The following is a 17,534-nucleotide window of genomic DNA, read 5'->3' as shown; positions in this document are numbered from 1 at the left end:
AAGTTTGGTAAAGTGGGACCATAGATTGAAGCTCAGACAAGCACTTGCCATGAAAATAACGATAAAGCAGAGACAGGCTTGCAAAGGTCTCTTTTGTTGGAAAGACGTTGTAGGGAAGAGAAAAGGGCATCGTCTGTTAAGCTCTATTTTGAACTCTGTCAAGGCAGGATAAGCTGCTTCTAGTAGCTCCTGGCCAGATGTGGCAATTGTACTTCATCATTGGTCATACCTGGCTTTTTTGCATGAAATACTAATTCCTATTAATCCCTAACCATGCATGGAATCGATACCCTAATACTTAGTTTGCTGCACCTTATCATAACAAAGGTCTATACAAAATTTCAGACAGATTAGTCCAGTAGTTTTTTAGAAAAAAAAACGGACAGACAGGTAGGCTAAAAGAGAAATATAATAGAGATAATAAATAGAGATAAAAAATAAATGATAAACAATGATAAATGAAAAGCAAGTATAAATCCTAATAAAATATAAGAAACAATGGGAATGATACTAAATAATAAATAACAAATATTAACCATAATAAACGATAACAATAAGTGGTAATAAATTCTGATAAAAAATAATGAATTAAATTTTTTTTTCTTTCCTCTTAGAAAACATTGCTTAAATTTTAATAAACCTGTAATTTAGAAAGCTAACAAAATGAAGGATTTTTTTTTTTTTTTAAGATAAACATTTATTAGTTTATAATCTGAATTTTCGTTGATATCATTCATGTTCGTTAGAGTTTTCCCTTTTTTTTTTCATTTTCTTTTTTTCTTCACCCTTCCATGCTGCAAACAGTCAGACCTGAACGTGTGAAAAAAATTATCACTATTTAAACAACTTTGTTCTTCTGACTGCTTGCCACATATGAAAGATGAAGAAAACAAAGAAAGGGAAATCTCCGACGAATGGCAAAAGATATCAGAAAACATTTGTATTTGGTCAGTTATGTATTTTTTTTTTTCTTTTTCACCCCAAACAAGTAAGGGGCTACTATCTGGGATCATATCTATCAGGGGACTATAGGGAATTGAGCAGCAAGCTGTTTGTTTACATTATATCTATACTTCTGCAAGTTAGTACAGACAAGGGAGTAGGAAACAGAATTCCTTCTCAAAGATTTCAATTAGCATTAAATGCGGACAATAAATTAACATAGAGAATAAGAGAAGAAATCGTTAATTAATGATTGGAGTACCTGAAATGCACCAATATTCCACGAGTTCATGACTATTTGGAATAATCCTCTCACAAAATGGCCTACTTAAAAAATAATAGAACTTTTTCTTTTCTTTTTTTTTTGTGGCAAAACATTAAATATTTAAAAACAATAAAAAATATTCTAGTTCATAGTTATTTTTGTAATTATTATATTTATTTTCACATGAAAATATTTTTTTTACAATTCTTATTTATTTTTTCATCAATAATTTTTGTTTATAGTTCTTATATTTATATCCTCAAATTTTTTTGTATTTATTTTTCTTCAATAAATGTTTTTTTTTTTATATAATTCTTACATTTATTTTATTTTTTGTTTAATAATGTTTTATAATTATATTTATTTTATGTTTTCATCGGTTATGCTTTATAATTCTTATATTTATTTTTTTTATTCTATAAATGTTTTTTTATAATTATACTTATTTTATTTTTTCTTTCAATATTTTTTTTTATAATTATTTTCTTTTCTCTTCAAACATATGTTTTGTTCTCATACTTTTCAGAGCAAACTTGAAAATTTTTTCAAATATCTGAACACTTTTGCTTAAAGAAATTCCATTTTTTTTTTTTACTTTTAAATATTTATATGTATGTTCTATTTTGAAAGAAAATATTGCTGGGATTCTGAGTTTGATGTCCTTTTGAAAGTATGTGGAGATTAGAAAATAATCTGCGGATATACTTCTGATAGTCCCATGACTCTTGCTTTCTCTGCTCTGACTTTAATTTTCACTTTCCAAGGACATTGTTTCATAAAGAAGGAAGAAAATGCTGTTCCTTGGACTGGTTTGTAATAAGACTGTGGTTTGATATGCATTAATTTGCATATAAATGAATTAGCTGCCCTAAAAAGGCATTATAAAAAAGACTGCAGGTGAGAGGACGGTGTGGAATAACAAATAGGAGGCGAATATAAAGTGTTGTAAGCATGCTGTCAATTATTTTTTTTCTTCTAATACAACTACAAGCTAATTTTGATAAAAATGTAACGTGACCGATATAAGAGTCAGATTTTGTGACAATTTGTTATGAAAAGGAGAGATTAAAATACGATTTAGGTTGGATTTTCGAGACACATTATTGAATTATGGATAGGATTAAGTTACAATTCGAGTAAGATTTTTTTTTTTTTAGAATTGGCCTCGTAGTATAGTATGAGCTAGCTTTGTCTAGAAGCCCTGGGGATGAGTGCCAATCTGGGCATGGGTTTATGCAAGATGCATTGAAAATCTGGGAGTGGTTTGCTCGCTCTAAAGTCGAGTTGGATGCAAATTGACGGGCAAACAGGTTAACTTTTTAAAAACCTCAAGATTATCGAGATATAAATATCCTACCTCATTGTAAACCAATCACCGACCATAAGTACTGACTATGCCCTATATATGTTATGTATTATATGGGTCAATGTACCAACTGACACAAAAAAATTATGGTTTTATGTAAGGTTGGCTCTACTCGACGTCATACTAAAAATTGGACAAGCTTTGATTATGGGAAAGTTTCAAATTTCGAAGTTGAACATTTTTGACCTAAAAATCATTTTCCATTTTTTGTATTTATTTTTCTTCAATAAATGTTTTTTTTTTATATAATTCTTACATTTATTTTATTTTTTGTTTAATAATGTTTTATAATTATATTTATTTTATGTTTTCATCGGTTATGCTTTATAATTCTTATATTTATTTTTTTTATTCTATAAATGTTTTTTTATAATTATACTTATTTTATTTTTTCTTTCAATATTTTTTTTTATAATTATTTTCTTTTCTCTTCAAGAAATATTTTCTTCTCAAAACATATGTTTTGTTCTCATACTTTTCAGAGCAAACTTGAAAATTTTTTCAAATATCTGAACACTTTTGCTTAAAGAAATTCCATTTTTTTTTTACTTTTAAATATTTATATGTATGTTCTATTTTGAAAGAAAATATTGTTGGGATTCTGAGTTTGATGTCCTTTTGAAAGTATGTGGAGATTAGAAAATAATCTGCGGATATACTTCTGATAGTCCCATGACTCTTGCTTTCTCTGCTCTGACTTTAATTTTCACTTTCCAAGGACATTGTTTCATAAAGAAGGAAGAAAATGCTGTTCCTTGGACTGGTTTGTAATAAGACTGTGGTTTGATATGCATTAATTTGCATATAAATAAATCAGCTGCCCTAAAAAGGCATTATAAAAAAGACTGCAGGCGAGAGGACGATGTGGAATAACAAATAGGAGGCGAATATAAAGTCAATTATTTTCTTTTCTTCTAATACGATTACAAGCTAATTTTGATAAAAATGTAACGTGACCGATGTAAGAGTCAGATTTTGTGACAATTTGTTATGAAAAGGAGAGATTAAAATACGATTTAGGTTGGATTTTCGAGACACGTTATTGAATTATGGATAGGATTAAGTTACAATTCGAGTAAGATTTTTTTTTTTTTAGAATTGGCCTCGTAGCATAGTATGAGCTAGCTTTGTCTAGAAGCCCTGGGGATGAGTGCCAATCTGGGCATGGGTTTATGCAAGATGCATTGACTTGCATATCAATGAATTAGCTACCCTAAAAATATGCTATAAAAGACCGTAGACGAGAGAACTAAACGAATGTAAAATACGAGCATGCTGTCAATTAGTTTCTTTAATAAGATTACAAAAACCATATGGTCTTCCATTCAACAACAATCATCAAACCCAACATTGTGAGCGGTGGACTTCTATTTCATCGTCTCATCTCATTCTTTTCTGGCTGTACTGTCGTCTCTCACATTAGTGGCTGTCGAGAGTGTGCAAATGGGTTCACAAATATAAAAATAAAATAAAACAACTCAAAAGGAAACACAGGATCCAACGCATTTTGTAAATATTAGCTGAACCCTGGTGGGTGCGTGTGACACCATCGATCCTCTGAGTGATAAGGTTCACATCTATATCTACTATTGAGGCCATGCTCATCAGTCAGTTGATAAATTCATTCATTCCCCCAAGCCACAATCTGTCTTCAACTATGTCCAATTGGAAACTCCTCAACTAGACAGTCCTCATTTTTTAATGAGTGATTTTTCTGACAAAGGGAGAAGAAAAAGCTGTTTTCTAGGTTGGCAGTATTTTGCGCGAACAGACGGTGGAAATTTTCTGTTTCTATGTCTATCCTTGTAGCCATGTCACTAGTAAGCGTGCTAGAGGTAAACGTTTTATATGGGCTGACGTTATCCGCCTGATAGTCAGGGACCCGAACTTTGGATTAACCACTAAGGAGGCTGTCCTATCAGCAGGCGCAAAGTACTGGGGCTGCTGTATTGCCATTTGGTGAATGGATTCTGGACTATGCAGTAGCTTCTGGTGGGGCCTCTCGATGCCATATTAGTGGGTAATTGTTACGGCTTTACCTTATCATGTTCTACAAAAAAAAATAATAATTCTTCGTTTTTTTTTCTCACTCTTAGTTTCCCCTCTCTGTCCTGCTCTAAGCAAATCTGACAACCTAGTCCACAAATTCCAAAATTCCATCATGACAAGTTTCAAGAAAAAATACACAATTAAACCCGGATCTCCAACTTCCAACGTAGACCCCCACTACCATGTCTCCTTCTCCAACATCAGGGGTCTACGTTCTAACCTTCCAGAGGTTGAAGCCCAATTACAGGAGACTAAACCAGACCTTTTATTTTTAAGTGAAACTGGCATTGGACAAGCTATTTCCCTAGAAAAGTTCGCAATTAAAGGATACTCTAACTTAACTTCTAAATCTGACCCCCAAGATTGCCATGGGCATGGAATATGTGCCTATATTAAAGATGGCTTTCCATGTGGTAGGGACATCTCCAGAGAAGATCCTAACTTACCCTATATGTGCTTCCGGGTTGCATTAGCTCACACTACTGCATTTATATTTACTCTCTATCGCCCCCACAACAGCGGAGTTACTATCTTTAAAAGCATATCTGAGAAAATTGACCAAGTCCTATCTGCTTATCCTTCAGTTAACGTTCACGTGTGTGGAGACTTCAATGTTCACAACGTGGAATGGTTGACCCACTCAAACAAGACCAATGATGAGGAGAGGTTCTGTCATGATTTCTCCATTGCTTATGACCTCACTCAGATTGTTCACGAACCCATCCGTGTGGCCGACAATGACGGCCAGTATGCGAGTCTACTAGACGTTTTTCTCACAACTTGCCCTGAACTATGTTCAGTTTCTGTTCTGTCTCCTCTTGGATCTTCCGACCACTCTGTTGTATCAATCAAGATAAAAATGAAATGTAATGTCCCCAGACGTGCCTCTCCATCGTACAGTATATTGATACACTAAGGCTGACTGGGATAGCTTCCGTACATTTATATCAGATCTACCTCTGCATTCCATGTTTAAAAAGGATTGGTCCTCTATAGTATCAGACCTGATGGAATGGTTAATTGTAGGTATAGACCGTTTCATACCCTCAAAAAGTTCCAGCAAAAACCTAACAGCCAGCCATGGTTCTCTCCAGAATGTATTGCTGCCATTGCGCACAGAAATCACTTTTTTCACTGCTTCCAACGTAATAGATGTATGGAAACTAAAGCCGCTTTCAGGACTGCCAGCAACCATTGTAAGAAAGTAATAAAGAATGCAAGAGAGTTGTATGCTCAATCTGTCAAGTCCAAAGTAGCTGAGCAGCGTCTTGGTTCCCACCAGTTTTGGCAAATAGCAAACAGAATCCTGAACAGAAGCGTGTACTCTATCCCAGCTATCATCAATAGACCTGAGGTTATCTCATCAGCATCAGACAAAGCCAAACTCTTTGCCAAGAACTTTGCAGCTAATTCTACCCTTTGCGGCCAAGACTGCCAACCCTCATTATTTCCTCTTGTATCAGAAAACAGGCTATGTGATATACATATATTTGTACGTGATGTTGCCAAACTAATCAAAAACCTTGATTCCAGTAAAGCAACAGGCTCTGACGGTATTCCAATTATAGTACTCAAAAAACTTCAACCAGAACTAGTGCCCATACTTACAAAACTGTTTAAACGTTGTCTTAAGGAGAATACTTTCTCATCACCCTGGAAAATCTCATCAGTATGCCCTGTATTTAAGAATTCAGGTGATCACTCATCCCCCTCTCAGTACAGGCCAATAAGTCTCTTGTGCGTCATGAGTAAGTTGCTGCAATCTGTGTTAAATACAGAAGTAATCAACCATCTAAACAAAAATAACCTTCTTAGTGACACTCAATATGGTTTCCATTCTGCTAGATCTACAGCAGATGTGCTTACAGTTATATCTCATAGGATTAGCAAATCTCTTGACAGAGGCCACCTTTCTAGGGCAATTGCTCCTGACATATCAAAGGCCTTTGATAGGGTATGGCATAAAGGTTTACTTCACAAGATCTCTAGCTATGGTATAGCTGGAAATGTCTTCTCAATTATTAAATCATTTCTTTCTGATAGATTCATAAGAGTTGATGGGCAAAAATCAGAAGCTCACAGTATTAATGTTGGAGTCCCTTAGGGGTCCATCCTGGGCGCAACTCTTTTCCTGATCTACATTAATGATCTTCCAAATCACATCCTTACATCATTTATAGACATTTATGCTGATGACACTACCATCTATGGTAGCACATCTAAGACAGTAAACGACCAAGTTCTCTCTCCTCTGATCTTGATCACGTAGTACAATGGGGAAAGGAGTGGTTGGTTACTTTTAATGCATCTAAAACCAAGCTTCTCTCTTTACATCATCAACACTCTGATCCACATCTGGCATCAATTGAAATGAATGGCTCTCGTCTTCAGGAGGCCTCAGGTTTTGACAAGCTTCTGGGCTTGTCCGTTACTCCTGATCTAAAAAAGAACACGTACATCAAATCTGTTGGCAAGGACGCTGGAAAAATGGTGTGATCTTTCTATCGATCCAGTAGATATCTCACTGCTGATGCAATTCTCTATCTATATAAGAGCCAGGTACGTCCAAGGATGGAATACTGTTGCCACATCTGGGCAGGAGCTGCTAGAAAGGACTTGTCCTGCCTTGATAGATTTCAAAATAGACTTTGTAGCCTCGTAGGAGATGTCCTTTTCTGTTCCCTGCAACCTCTATCTCACAGAAGAGATGTTGCGAGTTTGTCTCTGATGTATAGTTATTTTCATGAGAAGTGTTCGACTGAGCTTCAGTCTATGGTCCCCCCTCGCCAAACTTTCACAAGAAACACTCATTTAGCTGAAATCACTATCAATAATTCCCCCCACTCTTTATCTGTGGCTAAACCTAAACGTAGATTCCATGAACAAAGCTTCTTTCTTAGAACTGCACGCCTGTGGAATTGTCTTCCATTTTCCTGCTTTCCGGCTGACTACAATATGGTTGTCTTCAAGTTTAACATAAATAAGTTCTTGATGAGCCGTTCCATATAAGTTAACAAATTTACCGAATAGATTACTATATTGTCCAATTTCTACTACACAGTCTTTAACCCTTATCCTCGAGTGGCCCCTTGGCCTTGATAATGTGGTGATGCCTGTGTAAAAAGAAAAAACAAAAAAAAAAACTGTTTGTAACTCACTGGCATAAACACTGTCACAAAATTCACAGCCACACTTGAAATCAACTCCAAAAGATATTGACTGATACCTAACTGCCACACCTTGATTAACAATCCTATTTCAGCTATTATTTGTGTGCATTGGTAAACAACTTCCTATGACTTTGTTCTGCCAACAACCCTTTCTCTCCTCCTTTTTCAGGCAAGTGTTATTTGTACATGGGGATGTCTTTGATAAATTTTCTTTACTCTATCTTTATTTCAATGTAACTAATAAGGGTGCTGAAAGTAAACATTTTATCTGATATTATATGCCTGATTGTTCAAGAACCTAAACCTTCAAGTAACATTTAGGTAGGGTGTCCTATCAATAGGTGCAAAATTCTGGGGCTGCTATATTACCATTTGGTGAATGGAGTCTGGACCATGAGTACTTTCTGGTGGGGCCTTGTGATGCCATATGGTAACTGCTATGACTAAACCTTCTTCAATGGTTTAAAAGAAATCTCTGCTTACTCGTCTCTTAACCCATCCACCAATCTCTTCCAAAGATTTTCCCAATCCCAATATGAAAAGATAAGTTTAAACACAGTTCCCCTACTTCTACAAGGATCATTCCAAAAGTAAAGCCTCCTATTTTTTTTTTTTTTTTTATTAAAAAAGTTGAAGAGCTACAAAGATGAGAGTGGTACCATTAAATCAAGCAACATTTTCAGCTCCGGAATTTCTTTTTCAACATAGTCATTACCATTTGCAATGCACTCTTGCCAGGAATTCAATGACGCATCTCTGCTTCTGACACACGTCTATGACAAGGGTTGCTTTCTTATGCACTTCTACACCTCCACCGACGTTCAGCATGTGATGTCGCCAAATTTAGCTGTTCTGGGTCCCGGTTTGTTTCTTGGTGCTCGGCGGTCACTCTGGTGAAGGCTCTGAATATATAAAGGTCCTGTCTGGCGAATTATCACTTCCTCCCATGTCAAAGATCAGGAGAGCAAATCATCTGACACTGGTCACCAAAGTCTGTATCGCTGGGGAGCAAAGGTCATGGTCTTCATAATTATAATTCTTCGTTTAATTTCCTTTTCGAAATCTATATACTTGCTTGACATTATTTTGGAAATAGGTTAATTGGCATCCTGTGCTGGTCATGGGCAATTCATAATTTGAGTTTTTGGATAATAATTTAAGAACAAATCAGCTACCTTATCCTTCTGAAGTATTAAGTGCCACTCCCCAACTGAGAGGACTCTACATCATTTTGAAGTCTGATTAATGGGCCCCGCCCCAATTTTTGTCAGTTCATAATTTGGTAATAAAATAAACATGCAACCAATTAAACTTTTGGAGATACCACTGCTTGAGAGGGTTTGACACTATTTTGTGAATTCTGTGAGCAATTAAACTAGTCCTATTTGTTTTTGTCTTTTTCTTCTGTCCAAATTTCAGTATGTGGCATATCAACTCTTTTGTTCTTCTCTTAGTTTTTCCTTTGCTCTGTCCAATATTGTTACACTTAGTCTCACAGCGTCAATATCTGCAACAGAGAGAGGAAATTTTCAGGCAGTGAATGCATAAGTTCAGTTATCATAACAATGCAATTTGCAACCCCTTTTGATCCATTCGAGCAGAACACAATAAAAATAGGAGCCATTACGGAACATCCCTCTTAACATGAACCCTAACTACACATTTCCATTTCTAACATTAGGGGTCTGTGTTCCAACCTTCCAGAGATTGAAATCAACTTAAACGTTGGTTGTTTTTGTGTTACAGCATATCAACCCTTTTCAGGTTATTTAATGCCAAATCCAGTGATTTTTAAGAATTTTTTTTTTATAGAATATATATATATATATATATATATATATATATAGTGATTTTGAGGAACGATTTTTTAATGGAGTATATTTGTTTTTCAAGTCGTTTCTATTTAACCCATAGTTGGGACCCTAACAGGTACTACCACTCCGTGTTAGAGTGGTCATGGGAGCAATGGTAATTAAAGGGTGGCTCCACACTCCCCAAAGCCCGCAAACTGGGGCCTTACCATTGGATATAGTTTAAGGTCATATCCAGGACCTCAACCAAACCAGACCTGATATTTACTGATGATTTTATGATTAAAGGTTACTCAAACATGGCATCAAAATCTGACTCTCTTGATCATCGTTCGACAATGATCACTGACCCCAACATTGTTTCCATGATTTTCTTCTCATTTGCCTTCTCTAAAACAAAACACAAACTCCGATACATACTACAAATATCGTATGCACTCTTGGTGCATGTGGGACACCATCAGCCCTCTACATGCTAAGCCTCACAGTTACATAGTCATCTGTCGAGGCCATGTTCATTAATTGATGTTAGATCATTTCAATCTGCTCTGAACCACAACTTGTGTTCTTCTGTGCCAGGCTGGCAACTGTCCTTCACTGTTAACTGTTGTCAACTGTCGCAAATCCAAGACTGTCCATAAACTGTCACAAACCTCTTTGCAACTCATAAAACTAACTCTAAAATATACTGACCAATCTTTCATTTCCATTACTACCACACCTTGATTAACAATCCTATTTTAGCTTTCTTTTGTGTATTTTGGCAAACAACTTTTTATACCTTTGTTTTGCTGATAAACTTATTTCCTTTTTTTTTTTGTCATTTTCTTCCTCTTTTTTATTTTCTAATACCTGGGTGGGGGTGGGGGACACTGATAGTATCACATGTGTCTGCATTAAGGACGATTTTCTACGTGATAAGGACATCTCCTAAGAAAACCCTAAATTGCCCTATGTTTCCATTTGCCCTCTATCTTCCTAACAATGATAGAATTAGTACCTTTGAGATCAGCTCTAAGAATATTGACCATATTCAGTCTGTTTACTCTTTCTGCCAACATTCATGTCTTTGGTGACTTTAATTGTGAATGGTTCACTCAAACAAGACCGATGACGAAAGGGAGGTTTTGTCACAGTTCCTCCCCAGCTTATGATTTAGTACAGATTTTTGACAAACCTACTTGCATACTTGATGTTTTCAGCAGCCACGTACCTCTCACTTCCCTTATTTTGTCCTTTAGTCCTCATATTCCATGATCAATGTTTCTGACAAAGGGGTAAGAATTGCTGTTTTCTGGGTCATAATCTATTCATCTAACACTTTTTTAAAACTCCTTAGATCAAGTTATTTCATGCGTGGTGTAGAGCGATTTCCATTAAAACGAGGCCAATAGCGATTAGTCACGTGCTCTTGTGTAATGAATGAATGCGTGAATGTAGGATTGACATGAAATTCTTAAAGATAAACTAAAATGACCGAAAAATGGTCTTAAATGACTTAAATAAATAAAAAGTAAATGACTTAGAACGACTTTAATGAAGTTAAGGATGAATTGAATGACCTTAAGAATGACTTGAATGCTTAAAAAATAACTGGAATGCTTCAAAAACAACTTGAATGATCTGGAGAATGACTTGAATGGCTTTGAGAATGACTGGTTGTAAAGTGGGTGATCATTTTACATTAAATTAATACAGAAAAGTGATCCCCCACTTTATATCACAATAGGTACAGCACATAGTAAGAACATATACTACACTTGCACAAGGCCGATTTTAAATGTGAGGAGTGAAGGGGAAATGGGGACCAACTCCCCGGGGAGTAGGGGAGCATGATAGTGACAATTGGTATGAAGGGTTGCCCCTACATTGACCAAGGTCTTATATGTGGGGGCAACCCCACATATGGTCTTTGCTTGCGGTATCTGCCGGAACAGATACTACACTTTGAGATATTAAATCCTTTATTCATGTTAAAAATACATTGCAAATCAACAATGAACAAAAAACTTCGGCACTTGTCCCACAACGGGGACAATCAGGCAACTCCAAAAACCCAGAACTGCATTGTATGTTGTTGAGTGGAAGTGCATTTCGGGCCAATCGCCAGGTCAGAGAGAACTCCGAATTGTTCAGATGACTCGAACCTAGCGCCCAGCTCCACACAGAGCGGATCTCACTCTGCTGCCAACCCAAATGCACGCATAGCGGGTTGTCGGCGACCCACTAGATCTCTGTGGAGTTCCCTACGGGTAGCAGTCAAAAGGTCGCTGGACCTTGGTAGTCGTTTTAGCGCGGCTCGGCACTCTTTCATGTAGGCAGATTCTCCCCACGGCCTGCAACGGCTCTCGATGGAAGGGTCAAGAACGAGGTCGGGGAAGGTGGCAGTAACCACGGGGTGCCACGGTTGGTCATCTTGCATATAGTGGCTCAGGAAGGCCAGCGTCTCGATGACACTTCAAGTCCGGCATTCCCAAGCCTCCCTCACACGGACGTTGAATACACACCTGTCTGCTCACCCAGTGTCTTCCTCTGTCCCAAAGAAGCGAGGACAAGAGCTCGATAAGAGCTGTTAGGTATTGTGCAGGCTGGGGAAGTACAGCCAGTTGGTAAAGGATGAGAAGAAAGACGTAAGTGGCACACGCCTCTGCTCTACACTTTAAGAAAAGTTTCCTAGAAAGCCACAAATTGACTGCGGCCTCCACCTTTGATTGTACCTCCAACCAATTTTTGTCAAGCTGGAGACCCGGTCCGAACCATACGCCGAAAATCCGAACCAGACCATCCGTCCAGTTGAAGGGCGCCGGGAAGTTGCTGTTGCCACTCCAGGCGCCCAACCGCAGTCCTCCCGACTTGCTGTGGTTTATCTTGGTCCCTGTAATTCTTTCATACCAAGCGAGCGCCTCCGACACGATCTTGATGTCTCTGAAGCTCGACACAAAGACCGTGACATCATTGGCGAATGCAGATACCTTGGCGGCTGAGCCACCAGGTATTGCAATTCCGCGCAGGGCCGAATTTGCTTCCCCATGTCTCAGCTTGTGGAGCAGGGGCTCCAAAGCCAGGACATAGAGCAGGGGCGACAGCGGACAACCCTGATGAACTGACCAAGAGATAACAAAGGGTTTCGAGCGCTTTCCGTTGACTTGCATGACGGCTGTGGGCTGTTGATACATTACGGAGATCCACTTGCAGAAGTCCGGTTTAAACCGGCGGTCTCTAAGACAGATGCCAAGAAACGATGATCGACCCTATCAAAAGCTTTGGACTGATTTAAGTTGATCAGCGCGGCTTCCGTGTCGTCATCTATCCCTCCCTCTAGGATCGTGCGTATTAGGTGCAAGTTGTTCTGAATCGATCTCCCCTTCACAGCGTAGTTCTGTTCCGGTTCAACCAACTCGTTGATAACAACCTGCAGCCAATTCGACAGAACCTTGGCCAAAATCTTCAACTCTGTGCTTAGCAGAGTTATGGGCCTGTAATCATCTACCTCTTCTCCACCATGCCCATCACCTTTCCTCAGCCATGTGATCACTCCTTTGGTGACTTGCCCCGGGTGGATCCCTGAGCAAACCAATCGTTGAACACATCCATCAGAAGAGGCAGAAACATGGACAGCCTCAAATACAGTTCCTATGGCAGACCATCGAGTCCCGGCGATCTGTCACATCTAACCTGCTTCAGCGCAGTAAAAACCTCCCGCCCCATCACCCGGCCATTGCAACTAGCCGCTCTAGGTGCCTCGAGGCAGGGAAAGTCAGCCAAATAGTCGCTAAACTCAAGGACCGGAAGATCGGGCTGCTGCGTAAAATGCTCCTCAAAATGTTCTCGAAACCCCTCGCAGATCTCCTGAGTCAATTCCAGGGTGTGTCCATCCGGATGTCTTACCTTTGCAATGTACTTGTCTGAGCCACGCCTAGAAATTTCACGATGTGCGTCAGTGTTGGAGTTGACTGCTTCATTGCCTATCTTTCTAAGCCTCTAAGCCTAGCTCTGTTTGATCTTGGCCAAAAAGCCAAGAAAAGAGTATTTATTTGCTCCCCCACCGAGTAAATTAGGCACAAGGCCGATTTTTAATGTGTGGAGTGATGGGGAAATGGGGACCAACTCCCCGGGGAGTAGGGGAGCTGGATAGTGACAATTGGTATGAAGGGTTGACCCTACATTGACCAAGGTCTTATATGTGAGGCTTCCCCCACATATGGTCTTTGCTTGCAGTATCTGCTGGAACAGATCTGGGCCAAAAAGCCAAGAAAAGCTTAAAAAGCTAAGAACAGCATCTATTAACAACAGACCTTTGATCTTAACCAAAAAGGCCAAGCACAAAAGTGTTACGGACAGACTGACCGATGGAGTGACTTATAGAGTCGCTTGCACGCGACTAAAAAAAAAAAAAATTGCAAGTCTTCTTGATCTGTATCCCTTCTCCTCCTTGTTCAGTGAGTGACATCACCAAATTTGGCCGTTCTTAGGTTCTGATTGGTCACTTAGTACTCTGGTGAAAACTCTGGATGTTGAAAGGTCCTCACCATTGAATCACTGTTCTCCTCACGTTGTAAAAAGATCAAGAAAGTAAAGCATCCAATGTTCATCACCAAAATTTGCTGAGGAACAAAGAAATCACAAGTCAATTGTTCCTTTTTGTATAAAGAAAAAAAAATAATTATTCGTTAAATGTTTGCACAACTTTGGTTATTCACGAGTCTTGACTGTTCATATATCGACTGGCTCTATTAGCAAAATATGTGTGATTTTTGGTCTAGCGATATCAATCCTAAGTCTGAGTGTCAGCCTCTTGACGATGCAAATTCCAGTGAGTGAGCAGAACGGAATCTCCGAAGCCCAATGTGCTTCGCCTTATGTTGAAAATGAGGTATGACTCTTTCACTAGTTCCAATATAATTCAATTCACAATTCTAAAATGTTATTATCGTTTCAAGTTTCTAGCAATATTTACAGTTCCCAATTTTCAGGGATCTACCTTGCCAGATCATGAATGGTCAATGGACCTTTTTATCCCACCCCTTTTTTTTTTCCTTTTTCATTGGTCGCAATCTCTCACTGTTACCCTAACAGGGGGAGGTTCCTCCTCCTACTCTTGAGCAACATCTCTTTTGTGGGAAAGAGGTTGCAGAGAAAAGAAAAGTACATCACCTACTAGGTTTCGAAGCCGGTTTTGAACTCTATCAAAACTGGATAGGGCACATTGAGCAACTCCTGCCCAAATGTGGCGACAATACTCCATTTTAGGGTGTATTTGGCTCTTATACAGGTAGAGGATTGTGTTGGGAGTGAAATACCTAGTATGGCAGTAGAATGATGGAAACCATTTTTTTAGCAAACTTGAAAAACAGATTTGATGTAAATCTATTTCAGGTCAGACCCAGAAGACTGTCAAAGCAGTGAGCCTCTTCAAGACGAGCGCCATTCATATCACTTGGATCTCTACAATGAAAGGGCAGGATTTTGCTGCTAATGCAGTAGTGCCAAGAGTATTTACATTGAGAAAGTATGAGCAGTAAGTTCATTGTACCTTCCATGGAAGTACTCATACAACCAGCCCAAGGGCTGGAGCTAGGCAGTCAGTATGGAACCTATTCGGCTAGAAATTCTTATTTACATCCTGTCCGATAGGAAGAGGCTAGTAGTTAGTGCACAAGTTCAGATGTGACAACTCCATGCAAGAACAAGTGGTGGTTTTATAAAGGTATAGGATACTGGCAAGTGTGAAAATTTTCTAGCATAGTAGAGGGAACCTACCTTATTTGCAGCAAACTTAGCAGCATCTACTACATACTTATTCCCAACTAGCAAAGATACTCTTTCTTTGCGTGGAACATTGCTGTACCTGAGCGTACAGCTAAGTCCCGACCTTAACATTTGACCTCAACCTTGAAAAATAGCATGCACCATGCCTAGGTGGGGGACCATCATCATACCAGGTTTAATCATGATCGGTCCACTGACACATGCTACTACTTTATATTTTAAAAATAAAATTTTTTTATTCCATTTTCACCTCAAACAAGGCAACAGTGCCACTTTGATGTAGGGGCTACTATCTGGAACATAAATTGCAGGGATATTATGTAGGGAGTTGAGCAACAAGATGTCTGTTTACATTACACTTGAATTTCTGCATGTCAGTACAGTTGGGAAAGCTGGAAGGGAGTTCCAAAGTTCTGGGTAAGAAACTATTAGAGTAGAAGGCTTTCTTACATCTAGGGATCTCTACTGTGTAGGGGTAGGATTTAACTGCTTGTTGAGTTTGTCGGGGATATTTACGTCGAGGGGGTACAAGTGCTTGTAGTTTGTCAGAACACTCATTAAAATATTTGTAGAACAAGTAGAGGGATGCAACACTTCGTCGATAGGACAAAGGCTGAAGCCTAGATGACAGTTTAGGACCTATCAGGTTGGCGACTCTCTTTTGAACTCTGTCCAGGAGTGAAAGACTAGTAGCAGATGCACCAGCCCAAATGTGACAACAATACTCCATACATGGGCGAATGGTGGCCTTATAGAGGTACAGGATACTTTCGGGCACATATATATGCATATATAGATTACGCAGCAAATAAATAATGCTGTATCTCACAAAGGCCAGTGAAATTTCAATTATTCCATCTTGTTGGAAACTGGAAGCCACTTTCAAACTTTTGTATCTAGGGAAAAACATGGTTGGAGGGACCAGGAAAATCTCCACAAAAGAAAAATTCTCACCCTAATTTTATAATATCCCTCCCAACCCCATATGAAAATACAAACAATTACTTTTGTGGTCTTATTGAAGACAATTCATTTATTTTTATAAAAGAAATAAAAATTGAAAATAAAAATCGATTTTTTTTTTCGTCTCCTTCGTCTTTAGCAGGATGCTGGAAATGTGAGCGAAAATGCCTTATAACGAAAGTTTGTACAGATGTCAATTTTCGAGCTGTTACCTGCAACGCACAAAACCTGCAAATAAAATAAAATAAAATTGCAATAAATTACATTCCTTACAGTTAATGTTTCTTAATAAATAATGTTAATATATTTAATGTAAAATTAAGAGAATATAAAAACTAGTGATGAGATAATTCCGATACTCCCTTCCCCGCCTCCATTTTGATACTGATATCATTATGATTATGATTCCTTTAAATTTATATATATATATATATATATATATAAATTCTTTTATGCGGGAGTCAGATACCCCCATTACAAATAATATTTTCTCAAATGTAAAAATACTAAGGGGAGACAAGAGATTGGAGCTCAGACGAGCACCTGTCATGGAAGTAATGATAAAACAAAGACAGGCCCGCAACGTCTCTTCTGTGGGAGAGAGGTTGCAGGGAAGAGAAAAGGGCATCCCTCACTAAGCCACAAAGTCTATTTTGTACTCTGTCAAGGCAGGATAGGCTGTTTTTAGCAGCTCCTGCCCAGATATGGCAGCAGTATTCCATCCTTGGACGTATTTGGCTTTTATATAGATAGAGAATTGCATCAGCAGTAAGATATCTTCTGGAGCGGTAGAAGGATCCTACCATTTTTCCAGCGACCTTGGCAGCAGACTTGATGTACGTGTTCCATTTCAGATCAGGAGTAAAGGTCAAACCCAGAAGCTTGTCAAAACATGGATCCTCCCCAAGACTAGAGCTATCTATATCAATTGATGCCAGATGGGATCAGAGCGTTGATGATGTAAAGATAGAAGCTTGGTTTTAGATGCATTAAAAGCAACCAGCCACCTCTTCCCCACTGTACCACGTGCTCAAGATCAGGGGAGTGAGAATCAGAGAGAACTTTGTCATTTACGGCCTTTGATGTGTCAGCAGCATAGATGTCAACAAAGGATTTAAATATGTGTTTTGGGAGATCATTGATGTAGATCAGGAAGAGAGTTGGGCCCAGGATTGACCCCTGAGGGACTCCAGCATTAA

General features: G+C 38.4%; 1 protein-coding gene across 2 annotated transcripts in view; it reads right to left on the bottom strand.

Moving 5' to 3' along the window:
- Positions 1 to 16,377: 16,377 nt before the first annotated feature.
- Positions 16,378 to 17,534, bottom strand: part of LOC145268332 (THO complex subunit 6 homolog) — a 58,413-nt gene continuing 57,256 nt past the window's right edge. For both annotated transcript variants that reach the window (XM_080123823.1, XM_080123824.1), the window contains one exon: positions 16,378 to 16,563. In XM_080123823.1, coding sequence (XP_079979949.1) covers positions 16,471 to 16,563 — 93 coding nt within the window. In that variant the 3' untranslated portion in view covers positions 16,378 to 16,470. The remainder of the gene's footprint in view (positions 16,564 to 17,534) is intronic.

The sequence above is a fragment of the Euprymna scolopes genome, chromosome 43 (assembly GCF_053919585.1).
Source record: "Euprymna scolopes isolate OS-2025 chromosome 43, ASM5391958v1, whole genome shotgun sequence".
NCBI classification, from domain to species: domain Eukaryota; kingdom Metazoa; phylum Mollusca; class Cephalopoda; order Sepiida; family Sepiolidae; genus Euprymna; species Euprymna scolopes.
This window is presented reverse-complemented; position numbering and strand designations above follow the sequence as displayed.